General features: G+C 45.3%; 1 protein-coding gene across 19 annotated transcripts in view; it reads left to right on the top strand.

Moving 5' to 3' along the window:
• The window catches only part of WDR20 (WD repeat domain 20), an 89,255-nt gene that overhangs the window by 53,605 nt on the left and 21,820 nt on the right, over window positions 1-13,830 (top strand). For 6 of the 19 annotated variants that reach the window (XM_050796704.1, XM_050796694.1, XM_050796693.1 and 3 more), the window contains exon 2: window positions 6,068-6,250. The exons of 4 other annotated variants lie outside the window; for them this stretch is intronic. In XM_050796704.1, the coding sequence (XP_050652661.1) occupies window positions 6,068-6,250 (183 nt within the window). 9 more of the 19 variants (XM_050796690.1, XM_050796692.1, XM_050796689.1 and 6 more) reach the window with 6 other exon arrangements.

Here is a 13,830-nt window from a genome sequence, read left to right as displayed (position 1 = left end):
CCATGTTTACCAAAAAAAAAAAAAAAATTCCAGATATTTTAAGAATGAAAAGTCTAAGGAAGGCCAGGTGTGATGGCTCACGCCTGTAATCCCACCACTTTGGGAGGCCAAGGCAGGCAGATCACTTGATGTCAGTTCGAGACCAGCCTGGTTAACATGATGAAACCCCGTCTCTACAAAAAATACAAAAATTAGCTGGGCGTGGTGGCACGTACCTGTAATCCCAGCTACTCGGGAGGCTGAGGCAGGAGAATCACTTGAACCCAGGAGGCAGAGGTCGCAGTGAACCGAGATCTCACCATTGCACCCTAGCGTAATAGAGTGAGACCTTGTCTCAATAATAATGATAGTAATGAAGAAAAAGAAAAAGTCGAAGGAAAAGAGAAGTATTACATTTAAAAATGTCTACTTACTGATCAAGGCTTTGATAACTAGTTGTTTCTTTAGCAGGAATTTTAAAACTGTCACTTAAAATTTTTCTATTAAGTTGAGAACTTAGTAAGTATGATGAGACTGTCAAATTATTTGTAATCAGTAACTCCTTATGCATACTCGTGAGCATAATGATAAAATTTAAACTTTCCATAGAAAAAAGAAACAGTTGTGGTTTAATATATGCTACAAATACTTAGCATCTGTGGCAGGCTGGATACTCAGCTGGGGCTGGAGACCAAATACCCGATTCTTAAAATGGATAAGAATGTTTAATAAATCGGTTCTTCTATAAATTCATATTTATCTGTCAGAATCTGAGTGGAAAAAAACTTATGTTGAAGAACTTAGTTAATTGGTAATAGGATGCAAACCATTTTTTGAAATCCCAAAGTCTGTAGAGTCTATTCGAAAGCTGAAAAAAACTAATTTTATGGAACTATACAGTGGTAACTGTTTAATAAAGTTCTCCTTAAAAGAGTTTTTGTTATTTGAATTGATTATAACAGACATAAAACAATTCTGAAGTCATGTAAGTGATTAAATATTAAATGTTGTGGAACGAATTAAGTACTTGAGAATTGTTGGGAAAATCCTTGCTGTGGGTGGTGGGACTTGAACTGACGGTCAAGATTCCTGGGGAGGCAGGCAGAGGAGACTGTCCCTACCAAGAGGGTGACTTAATGAAGCCAAGAAAGAGGGGATGTATGCTCAGGCCAGTGCTCATGAGTTGTGTGGAGGGCCAGTGAAGGGTGGAGAGGCAAGATTGTGTAGAGCTGATAAGAGCACAACCTCGTGACCCGGAACTTCCTTCCAGGTCCCTCATCAGTGTAATGTGGAAACATTAGTACCAGCTTTGAGGGGTGACTAGGACTGGATTGGATGATGAGTGTAAAGTTCCTGGTGCAGGCCTGGCACATAGAAAGTGTTGACTAGGCCAAACGCGGTGGCTCACGCTTGTAATCCCAGCACTTTGGGAGGCCAAGGCAGTTGGATCACCTGAGGTCAGGAGTTTGAGACCAGCCTGGCCAACATGGTGAAACCCTGTCTCTACTAAAAATACCAAACAACAACAACAACAAAACAAAAAATTAGCCAGGTGTGGTGGCAGGCTCCTTTAATCCCAGCTACTCAGGAGGCCACGGCAGGAGACACTTGAACCCGGAGGCAGAGGTTACAGTGAGTCGAGATCACACCATTGCACTCCAGCCTGGGCAACAAGAATGGAATTCTGTCTTTAAAAAAAAAAAAAAGAAAGTATTGACTAGACAGAAGGTGATATTGCTGTTGGGGAGGATGGGGGTGAACCCTGGAGGGCAGGGGTGCTAGGTACTTTTTCCTACTTTGACTTGATAGAAATTAGGAGGCCACAGGCCAGGCCCAGTGGCTCACACCTGTAATCCCAGCACTTTGGGAGGCTGAGGCGGGCGGATCACTTGAGGTCAGGAGACCGAGACCAGCATGGGCAACATGGTGAAACCCTGTCTCTACTGAAAATACAAAAATTAGCTGGGCATGTTGGTGCATGCCTGTAATCCCAGCTGCTGAGGAGGTTGAGGCACAAGAATTGCTTGAACCCTGAAAGTGGAGGTTGCGGTGAGCTGAAGTCATGCCAATGCACTCCAGCCTTGGCAACACAGCAAGACTCTATCTCAAAAAAATAAAAAATAAAAAAAATAAAAAAATAAAAAAAAAGGAAAAAGACATTAGGAGACATTTTGATTAGAGATAAGATGTAGCTGGAATGAATGAATAATGGTAGCTACCCAAATACTTCTGTGTGCTCTGTGCTTTCTGTTGTCTGCAGGCCTCACCATTGCCGTGCAGGAGAGGGGCCTTTCATCTCCTAGGCTTAGTGAGAGGAAACTTGCACTTTGCCCAAGGCCACTTGGCTACCAAGAGGGAAGGCAGGATTTGAACTTAGGCTTGCCTGGTCTGGGCTCTTTCTCTCTCTACCAGACCGCCCCTGCCTGGGAAGCCATCTGCCAGGGGTTGATGACCCCATGGGAAGAGGAATAGCTGGCTCGGGTGGTTACTTCTGCTCCTAAAAAGGTGTGTGAGCTCAGAGTGCATGTTGGCCCCGACACCCCATCCCCCGCCTCCCAGAGGAGGAGGAAATACGATGGTCACATATCAATGGAAACTGAGTTAGAACTCAGCGATGAATGGAAAGAGGACCGGTGAGTGGGAGATGGATGTGCTTGGACATGATGGCAGGCACTGGGAGACCTGGCCTTTCTCTATCTGAGGTGGGGCTCCAAAAAGCTCAGGCCCAAGAGTGGAGTCCATAGATTTTTCAGAAATACAATTTTTTTTTATGGGCACATAACCTAGCAGTCACTTCAGATTTCTTGGTAGTTCTTACTTGGTAAAGGTGACATATTGCCTGGCTGGACTTCTGCTGTTCCAGTTTGGTCAGTGCCGCTGGAGAGGGATTGGGGAGGGAGGAGTGACCTTAGGTGAGAGAGATTCTAAGTGTTCCTTGGGGCCAGCCAGGTCAACTTTTGTGTCTTCTGGACAGTGCCACTCACACTAGTGTTGACAGACCAACTTTAAAAAAATTTTAGTCTATGTGGATTGATACTTTTGTAAAAATAAAAAGAATTAATAGGAAAAGAAACTGAAAGAAACATGCAGAATACAAACTCTGACTTTTTATCATTAGATTCAACAGATGTAAAATTTGTCAGTTGCCATAAAAGTTTCTAAACTCTTATTCTCAATTTCTGTACTACAGGCAGTGCATTTGACTGCAGACTAATAAACTAGTCCTGGACTGGTACACTTCAAGAGCAGTGACCTAGGAAGAAAGTTTGTTAAGCAAATTAGTAGAATAAACAGGGTATTTTTAGAATATTTACCTGATTTTTTACTTTTTTTTTTTTTTTTTGAGACGGAGTCTTGCTCTGTTACCCAGGCTGGAGTGCAGTGGTGTGATCTCGGCTCACTGCAACATCCGCCCCCCCAGGGTCAAGCGATTCTCCTGTCTCAGCCTTCCGAGTAGCTGGGATTACAGGCGCCTGCCACCACACCCGGCTAATTTTTGTATTTTTAGTAGAGATGGGGTTTCATCATATTGGTCAGGCTGGTCTTGAACTCCTGACCTCAGGTGATCCTCCCTCCTCAACTTCCCAAAGTGCTGGGATTACAGGCATGAGCCACCATGCCTGGCCCATTTTACCTGATTTAAGAGTAAACATAATATCTTCTCATTTAAAATGCTTCCATCTTTTCAGTAAAATTCCATATTGGGAGGCAGGGATGTAAAAACATAACAATAACTGAAGCCAATGTAGTTGTGAGGGGGTCCCTGAGTCTAACCCTAAACTGGTGGCAGTACTTAGAAAAATAGGTGCTTTTACTTCCTCTGTTGTTTCTGAGAAACATTACCTATTCTTTAATTTATATTAGACTGTTTTCTATGTTAATTTCTGTCTGGCCTTTGACTTGATTTGTGTATTTCAGTGCATAATTTTAGGTATATTCTTTTAGGGGAAAGTTCCCTAAGTGTGGTAGTTGTCGTTTTGTCTTGCTGTGTCATCTAGCCTGGAGTGCAGTGGTGCAATCCTAGTTAACTGTCACCTTGAACTCCTGGGCTCAAGCAGTCTTCCCACCTCAGCCTCCTGAATAACTAGGACCACAGGCGTGCACCGCCACACCTAGCTGATTTTTTATTTTTCCTAAGCAAACTAAAAAAAAAAAAATAAGTCTCAAGAGTTGAATATACTGATACCGTAATTATGTGTAACTTAATTGTTTGTATTTCAAATTGGATTTTTGTTCTCTGGCTGCCAGTTATATCTTATTTTATATTTGTTGGTTTTTTGTTTTTTTTTTGGTGGGTGTCTTCCTCGTTCTGAGATGGATGGCGTGTGGTGTTCTCTCAGGCCAGGTTTCTCTTTTCCTGCCATCCGAGCCTGCTCAGAAGCTGCCTTCCTCAGACGGCCTGTCCGTGGCCATCGTCCTGGGCCCCGCTGCTCACTCTCGCAGCACTCGGCAGAGCTGCCTTCAGCCCGCCTTGCTGCACAGCAGCGGCTCCCCTCCGCTGGCCCCTTTTCTCCTCGCTCCAAAGTCAGGACTCCCTTTTGTTTTGTATCGTGCTTTGTATTACACTTTTCAAGGCTCTTTCATGTATATATTCTCTTATTTCATCCTCCAGACAATCCCATGAGGTTGGTAGAACAGAGATTCTCATCTCCGTTTTAACTGAGGTGAGGCTGGGAGAGTGTCCGCATGGCATGCACCCTCATTCCTTTGCCCTGGGGCTCCCAGAGCTACTTGTTACCGCTCAGGTCCAGACTTCCACATGTGCAAGGTTTTGAGTTTGCTCAAAGACGCCTGTAATTTTGAGGTCCTCTTTCTATTCAGTATTTATATTTGTTATTGGAAAGTCAAACATTAGAATACTTGGTTCAATGTCACAGGCCTCTTTGGAAGAAAGAAATCTTCAGAACCTGAGGGGCGGTCAGTAGAGAACTAGAGCCGGGAGCCCCAGAGGGCCACACAGGGTGAACTGGGTGTCTTGAGGGCCGAGTTCTGCTTCAGGGTTAGTTGTCTCCACCGGAGATTTCCAGATAAGAGTGGGAGGGGGTGGGTTTCCCTTATTTCACCAGTAAAAGCCCAGCATATTGGGATGCCACATGACATTTCTCATGAAGAAAAGAATCCTTCTTGAAAGTGGGGAGGGCACATTGAAAAATCACTGTTCACCCAAGTGAGAAATCATTTGCTCTTGACTCTCTCTCCCCATCCCCTTAATGGCCAAACAGATCTGGGTTCCAAATCCAGTCCTGCCACTTACTAGGTAGGTATGGTGACGTTGGTCAAGTTATTTAACTTCCCTAAACTTGTTTTCTCATCTGTAAAATGGGTAAGATATTGTCCACTCTGGAGCATTACTGTTAGGATTAAGGACAATGCATGTAAAGCTCTTTGCTTATGGCCTCAATAAGTGAATGTTCCCTGAAACCTAATCCAGAAGAGGGATTTTGACCCAGGAAGGGAGCCACCTGTACAGAGTGGGCTCCAGCAGTGGGTCTTAGACTTGAGTGGGCATCAGAATCACCTGGAAGGCTCTTTAAACTAAGGCTTGCTGGCCCTACTCCCATAGTTTCTGATTCATTTAGTCTGGGGTGAGGTTTGAGATTTTTCCATTTCTAAGTTCCCACGTGCTGCTGCTGCTGCTTCTGGTTTGGGGACTACACTTTGAGAACCACTGGGCTGCAGGTAACTGGCCAGTGGGCATTTAGGTGCTGTAGATACATTGAAAGCTGAGCTTGTTATGTGGTCACTCTGTTAGACACTGCTTGAAATGCATTTTGAAAATACTGAATTTAGTATCTCAAGGATATTTCCTGCTGAAGTCCAGGAGTCTTTGTTACATGTACTTGAAGGAGAATAAGTTGTGAAAGTAACAGTTATAAACATATTATAGATAGTCTAATAATATCGAATTGGCTAAGGTATGTGAAAGTGCTTTTATAAAATGTTAGATGAATGTTGTCACAACTGAAAAAATATTTTAAATAACTTCGTTTTTAAGATTAAACATCATAATGGAGTATAAAATAGCATAACTTAGATTTCTCATCTCAATGTGCTGTTTACTGTATGTATTTTTCTCTTTCTCCTCCAGGCTGCTGACTTGAGTAAACCAATAGATAAAAGGATATACAAAGGAACACAGCCTACTTGTCATGACTTCAACCACCTAACAGCCACAGCAGAAAGTGTCTCTCTCCTAGTGGGCTTTTCCGCAGGCCAAGTCCAGCTTATAGACCCAATCAAAAAAGAAACTAGCAAACTTTTTAATGAGGAAGTAAGTAGCACCCCGTCTTAGCTGTTAAGAATCCCTTTAAGAGTTGATACATTCTCACCGAGGTTAGTGGGCCTTATTTTGCACTTCAGGCTAAGCCCAGTTTTTATTCGCCCAGCCCTCCTACCTAGTATGCCCAAGTTTAAATGTGGTGGATAAATTTGTTGACCTTACCTGTTCTTCCTTGGGGTAACTGTTTTGTGCATTTTTATGGAGCATGCTCAGGTGTCTATAACAGTTGTTTTAAAACTCTTCTATAATGGAGATAGGGACAGTACTGTAACTCGGTATTTATAATTTAAATAAGAAAATATAGAATTCCAAAGTTGGTTTACATCACCAGAACATTTCATGCAGATCAAAGAACTTGATGACATTTCCTTAGGCTGCTTAAATTGTAGCTAAAGCTTCTGTATGTGTGTTTGACAGTTATTTGGCTAAGGAGTACTTCACTTGCTCTTGAAAATAGTTGCTGTAAACTCACCTTTGACATAGTTAGAAATTCTGGCACTTAAAGTTTGGTCACATGACATAGCTTTTGCCAGTGTTGTAGTATGTACTGGGGTTTCTAGTATCTTCAATTTCATTCTGGAAAGAGCCTGAGATATCTGAGCTGTCTGTTCAGGAACATGTCAGGGCTGTTAAATGTGGCATATAGAAATTGCCAAGTAGATTATATTTTTTAAAGCTGTTGGAGCATCTTTCAGCCTCAAGTATTGCTATTTCATATTTAATGTTCTTCCTCCTCTGTTTCAGTATGACTTTTCTACCAAGTGGGAAAGATAAGGTAGGCTTGCTGAGTTAGAAACCCTGGGTTCCAGTCTCTACTTGGGACCTTGCCGCTGAGGTGCAAGGGTCAGGCTATGTAGGACCCCCTCCCTTTTGCATTGTTGCATGGTTTGAACATCATTAACTTGGAACAAAAACACATTATAGAATATGGTTTTTAAGAAATAATTTAGTTTGGGGAAGAAAGTTCAAATTGACAAATAAATGGCAGTTAAAATTTGGATTCTTCTGCAGTCGTGGTGCTTGCTATCCATGCAAATCAGCGTCCACCCAGGGTGCTCCTGTCTGACCTCGCCAGTGGGTTTGATAAGATCTTAGGAACCATGCCGTCTCTTCTAGTTTCCTCTGAGTTGACTGGAAATAAAACTTGCCATCTGGACTGACACACTGTAGAGGAAAAGTATTTAATCCCATTTTGCATTAAAAAAAAGTGAAGCAGAAAATATTTTATTTACCTAGATGTTTTGTTAGTATCATCTGAGGAAGTGATTTCTGAGTAGCTGGGTGATTATTTTTTTGGTGCTGGGTTGCGGGAGCAGCACACAAAATTGGCCTCCTGTGCACTGTTAGGAGAAATTGTGAATTTGGAATCATTGTGGGTTTTTATTGTTTAGGTAAGGGAGAGTGTGATTGAGGGGGCAGGGATTGGAGCCATGTACAGGGCTGTTAGTAAACAAGACCCGGAGGCAGCCCTGGCCGAGGATGGTACAGAATGCCGCTTAGAGAACAAGAAAGTTTTGTGTGTCGTGGCAGGGGGAGGGCAGGGAGTTGGAGACCACACGTCCCCAGAGTTTCAGGGCTCTGGGAGCACCCAGGCTGCGTCAGCCAGAACTGTCGCTGCCCTGGTGACTGGGAGTTGCAGGCTGGAAGGCAGCTCCTCATTCTTCATGATTTAAGCATGAGTTTTCTCATACTCATTTTACATTTTATTTGAAAAATTGCTATTTAGAATGCTAGGACTGTGTGTGGTTTAATGCCAGCTTGGCATTTACAGCTTGAGGCTGAAATTGATTGCCCTTCATAGTAAGGAAATTCTCTGGCCGTGTGGATACATTTTTATCAGATTTTGGTCAGAATGTCTAAGAGCAAGAGTCACTGGAGGTTTGTTCCTTAGAGAGTGCCAGGAATGGTGGTGGAGTAGTCATCGTGTCGTGCTTTGCTATGGTGTGAGATTTACAGGTTTCAAGGCACTTTTACCTGTGGCCTCTATGGGGAGGGTGGGCAGTTATACCCATTTTACAGATGAGGAAATGGTCAAAGAGCACGTAAGTGAATTGTCCAGATCAGGTCGCAAGTTGATGACAGAATTGGAACCAGAATTAATCCAGAAACTCTTATTGGTTACAGGCCCTACCATGCATGGTTGCCAGATCAGCTCTTGCCCTTCTGGGAGCTCACAGTTTAGTAAGGATGGACAGAGAGTACTGGGCGTGTGTCAGCATAGCGATATGAACAAAATACCAAGGGGTAGCTGCCGCAGGAATTCTTCAGTATGCATCACATAACATAAGGTTTTTAAAAATGTTAAGTTCACTGGGGGAGTTCCAAGAAATGCTTTCAGAAAGTGACATTTGATCTGGGTCTTAAAGGGTACATAGTCGTTAGAGGAGGGTAAGGAAGGCCTTCAGAGCTGGAGGAACAACTGGGCATGTGAAAGAACGTCCAGGAACAGCTTGGCCACATCACAGTGTGGGACTTGGAGTGGCAGGGTTCGAAGCTGGAAAGATCAATTGGAAGCAGCTTGTACTATAAAAGCCCTTTCATGTCACGTGAAGAAATTTGGAGCTGACACTGGAGGATGTGGGGGAGCCTTTGGCCTTTTAATCAAGGGAGTGACAGGATCAACTGTGTTTTTAGAACTCTTGTCAGCACTTGTGGAAGGCGGATTGGAATGAAGACAGACAGGATGAAGGTAGCAAGACCAGTGAGGAGGCTCTAGTAACTGTCCAGGTGAGAGCTGAGGGCTTGAACTGGAGTTGTGGCCATTGTTTCATTCATTCAGGACCTGACTTCCTGCCACATGCCCAGCACTGGGTCTGCGGCAGCAGCAAAACCTGCCTTCCTATGGCCCCTCAGGAGGGAAGAGAGGTGATAGCACCACCCAGACACACTGGTGACCACAGATGGTGACACTCTGTGATGTCAGAGGCAAGAGAGCAGGCCTGAGAAAGGGAGAGAATCACAGGGGTCTACTTTATTTATTTATGAGACAGAGTCTTACTCTGTCACCCAGGCTGGAGTGCAGTGGCGCAGTCTTGGCTCACTGCAGCCTTCACCTCCTGGGTTCAAGCTATTCTTGTGCCTCACCCACCCAAGTAGCTGGGATTACAGGCCACCACGCCTGACTAATTTTTGTATTTTTAGTAGAGACGGGATTTCACCATGTTGGCCAGGCTGGTCTGGAACTCCTGGCTTCAAGTGATCCACCCACCTCAGCTTCCCAAAGTGCTGGAATTATAGGCATGAGCCACCACGCCTGGCCAACACAGAGGTCTACTTTAAACTGGGAGGCAGAGGACATCTCGCAGGAAGTGGTGTGTTTTAAGCTGAGCCTCATGTGAGAAGAAGGCCAACCAGGTAAGGATCTGGAGATGGAGCATTCCTGCAAAAGGAATAGCTGATGAGGGCCCTTGAGACCAAGGAAACTGAAAGAAGGACAGTTTACCTGGGGAAGGTGGCATGAAGTAAGGGCGTGAGAGTGGAGGGCCACATCACTTAGGGCCTGATCCAGATTTGTTTCTTAGCCTGAAGTATGGGATTCCTCAGAAGGGAGCAGGTGCACAAGGCAGGCAGATTGGTGTTTTTGAAAGGTACCCTGGCTGCTTTTTGGAGACTGAATTGGAGAGATGTATTAATACATCAGATTTCTGGGTGTCTCTTGCTGTGTTGGATAAGACTGGGAAAGGAGCAGTTGTCAGGGAATGGAGGGGAAGATCAGAGGTTCTGGTCTGTACTTGCTAAGTTTGAGAGACCTGTAGATAGTGGGATGTATGGATCTGGAGCACTAAACTAGGGGTCACAATTTGGCATTTGTCAGCATAGAAATAGTAATCACATCCTTGAGATTAGATGAAAGAGTCTTCGGAGAGATGATGACAAGAACAAAGAAGGCCTGGGACTGAGGCCTGATTATACTCCAAGATTCTGGCCATCTCAGCTACTGTTTTCAAAGGGGCACTTAACACACGGTTAATTACTACGACATTTACAACTTCACAGCCCAGAATGCTGAGGGCTCAGACACCAGCTCTGCCACTTTCTGCTTGCAGGACGATGAGGGTCTCACCTCTCCGCCTGGGTTGGAAAATGGGTGGGAACAGCACCCACCTGAGAGGTCTGTGATGAGGCTCATGAGTGAGTTCAGGCAGGGTGTTTGTGAAGGGCCTGAAGAGCCAGCCTTGGTGCGTGCTCAGCAACGTGGAGGTTGAGAGAAACTCAGAGGCTTCCTTTGCCGGGAGGAGTGGTGTTGGAAGGAAAGGCTTCCGTGGGAGGTGAGATACCAACAGTTTTGAAAGATAAATAATTAATTTTCTGGGACAAGATGGTAGGAGCATGGCGACCCAGGCAGAGACTCAACATGTGTGAGGCCGAGGGTTGGCCCGCTGGTCACAATGACAGCAATGTGGCCTTTCAGTCTTCCTCACCAGAACACCTCTCAGACCCACGTGTTACCACATGTGCACACACCTGCACACAGCAAATCCCCAGCATCAGTTACTCTGGCCTTTGCCTCCTTTCTGGTGCCTGGTACATGAAAATATAATAAATGTTGGGATGGACAGATGAATGGAATGGAATTATAAATTTCAGAAATCCACCTGAGATGAACATAGATGAAAAATTCCCATCTGGGAACAAGTATATTTTAAAAGGTGATTTTCCCCATCAATTAAAAATTGTGTGCATTTAAAGTGCTTGTTGATAGAAAAATTGGGAAATAGAGAAGTACAAAGAAGGTAGGAAAGCATCACCTCTAAACCGTGATGCTCACTGTTGACTTTCAGTCTATGATTGTTTTCAATGAGGGGACACCATAGGGCTCACGCCTTCCACCTCCACATCTGGCCGCTGATCAGGTCAGCCCAGTGAGCATGGGCAGGCCCTGCCCTCTTCCCGCTCCCTGGGACTGTCCCCTGTCACACTGGAGGTCCTTGCTGGTGCATCTGTTCAAGACCCGAAGAAAGTTGAATGCCCAGTCCTTTCTTGCCCCTCTCAGGAAATCGTCCCCAGCTCCCTGAAGTCTCTGCTTTCCCCAGTCTTCCAGAGTAGATTTTGGGTTTCTGTTTGTAGCATTCTGTACGTATGATGCCCTTGAAAATGTCTAATGGGCCATTATTGAAAGTATCTTGGCGCACGGTTCATCTGACAAGCTCCCAGATCGTGGAGTGTGTCGTCGTCATCAGAGCTGCCCGCAGAGGAGAGTCACCAGTCACATTCAGCCCGCTGTGGTGAAGCACCCCGGAGGGATGAGGAGTTTACTTTTTTAATTTTTCTGTGGAGTGTGTGTGTGTGTGTTTGTGTGTGTTGTGTTCACTCTGCCCTGTTTTGAAGTTTGCTTTTTGTAACTAGTGGTTATATATTTGGGGAGGAAGAATTACAAAGGGACAGTTCCTATATGGTGATGAATGCAACCTTGTTGTCTTTGTAAAAATCCTGATTTTGGAGTGTATTCACAGAATAGTAACTTTAAAGGATTTTCAAGTTTGTGTTAATTGTTGGCTGAAATATAAAATGTTAAAGAACTTGGCATTTGGCTTCTTTCGTTACTGACACGATACCCTCTGCTGTTGCCCTTCTCCTCTCGCAGGCTGTGAGGCTGAGGCAGACACACTGGGTAGGCCTCACGTCTCCTTGTGGCATTTAGATCCAGTCTTACTGAAGGGATGCTGAAGAGGAGATGGCCCTGACTCCTGGGGTGTGGAGGGACACTGCTGCCAGCCCAGGCTGGGTGGCCCATCCTGTCAGCTGCAGGTGCCTCCCAGGCGTGGGGTAAAGCTGAGCAGTGTTCTGTCTATTCTGATACAAAGGAATGGTCTGCACAGTTTGTTAGTTTTGTTTCTGTTGCTTTTCTAATCGAAGGAAGGAAATGAGCCCGTAATGATCTACTCCTTAAAGCTTGAACAGAGATAAAATGACATCCGATCCCCTCTTAACGTGGCTTTGAAATACCCTTTCCTAATACTTCCTGAGCCCTCTTCAAATGCCTTTACATAATCAGAGCCTCTAGTTGCCATTTTTGCTTGTGGTTGCATTACAGCTTTTCTAGCAGCTGCTGTGGTTTTTGAATTGTCTCAGTATTTTTGTTATAAATTTATATCCGCATTTTGAAATGCAGATCCACTCACCCCCAAACTAATTTTTGTTTTTTGCTTATCATATTGATAGTAATGAAAAAGAAAAAGAAGTGCCTTAGAAAGCATCAGTGTGAGTTGCTTTCACAAAATGACACTTTGATGTGGTTATAGACTTATTTTTATTCTTGTTTCATTTTAACTAGTCTAGTGTGTTTAGAAAATCTTGTCTGTTGATGGCATTTGGGATGGTAGTGTTTTCGTTGTTTGTGTGATTTTTCTTTGTATTCATTTCTGAAGTGGCGCGGTCCGTTTGCCTTGCAGAGCTGGAAGTATGGGGAGGGCCACGCTGAGCGTTTGGTGGAGACATGGAGCCTGTATCTCCACAGAGCACTGGCCCAGAGCAGGTGTCTTGATGTACACAGAAATGTGTCCATATTTTGTTTTGCTTTTAAGGTTTATTTGCATTTTGGGTTTTTCGTTTTTATGAAAGTGGTTATTAAGAATGGGCCTTGGAACGTTTTGGAGTTGGACACTATTGGAGAGCCCTGTGGCCAGGCCAGCTGCTTTGCCAGCACCTCTGTTACTTCCCCTGCCTTCCCTCCCTCTCCTCGCTGAGCATCTGCCCTGCCCGTCACTCAGCGTATCCCTGCCCTGGAGGGGCTGCGACTGGGACTGCTGCTCTCCTCCACTGCTTCCCACCAGAGCCTTCCTGCCTCTGCCTGTCTCTGTTCCCCAGCTCCTCCTTTCCGGCCCAGGGAGCAGGTCCCTCCCCGTCCCCCTCTCCTGGATCTCACCTTCCTCCACCAGGCACCTGCCCTGCACCCTCCTCCCCTACGGTGTCCCTTTGCTCTCAGCACCTTCTCTGCCCAACCCTGCTTCCCTGTGCTCTCTCCTAAGGACCACCCCCTCCCTGCACACTCCATCCCTCTTGGGCTCAGCTTCCTCCAGTCTCAGAGGCCTGTCCTTTGAGGCTCTGGCCCCTATGGCAGCTCCTTCCTCTTCTGCCTGCTCTCCTCATGGCACTTCTGGGTTGTTTGCTTGGATTTTCCTTCTGCTTTCCTAGTTTTTGTCCTGTGCCCTGTACGGAGGTGTGTTTTTGTTTGTTTGTCTGTCTGTCTGTTTGTTTGTTTGTTTTTGAGATGGAGTCTCACTCTGTCACCCAGGCTGGAGTGCAGTGGCGCTATCTCGGCTTACTGCAAACCTCCGCCTCCCGGGTTCCTGCCATTCTCCTGCCTCAATCTCCCAAGTAGCTGGGACTACAGGCGCCCGCCACCACGCCCAGCTGATTTTTTGTGTTTTTAGTAGAGACGGGGTTTTACCGTGTTAGCCAGGATGGTCTCGATCTCCTGACCTTGTGATCCGCCCCCGCCCTGGCCTCCCAAAGTACTGGGATTACAAGTGTGAGCCACCGCGCCTGGCCTGTATGGAGGTTTTTCCCAGAGTTTCACACGCTCTTCCTCCGCTGCACCTGCTTCCTTGGAGTTATTTATTTATTTATTT

This window comes from Macaca thibetana, chromosome 7, assembly GCF_024542745.1.
Source record: "Macaca thibetana thibetana isolate TM-01 chromosome 7, ASM2454274v1, whole genome shotgun sequence".
NCBI classification, from domain to species: domain Eukaryota; kingdom Metazoa; phylum Chordata; class Mammalia; order Primates; family Cercopithecidae; genus Macaca; species Macaca thibetana.
Note: the sequence above shows the minus strand (reverse complement) of the source record. Positions and strands in the feature narration are given on the sequence as shown.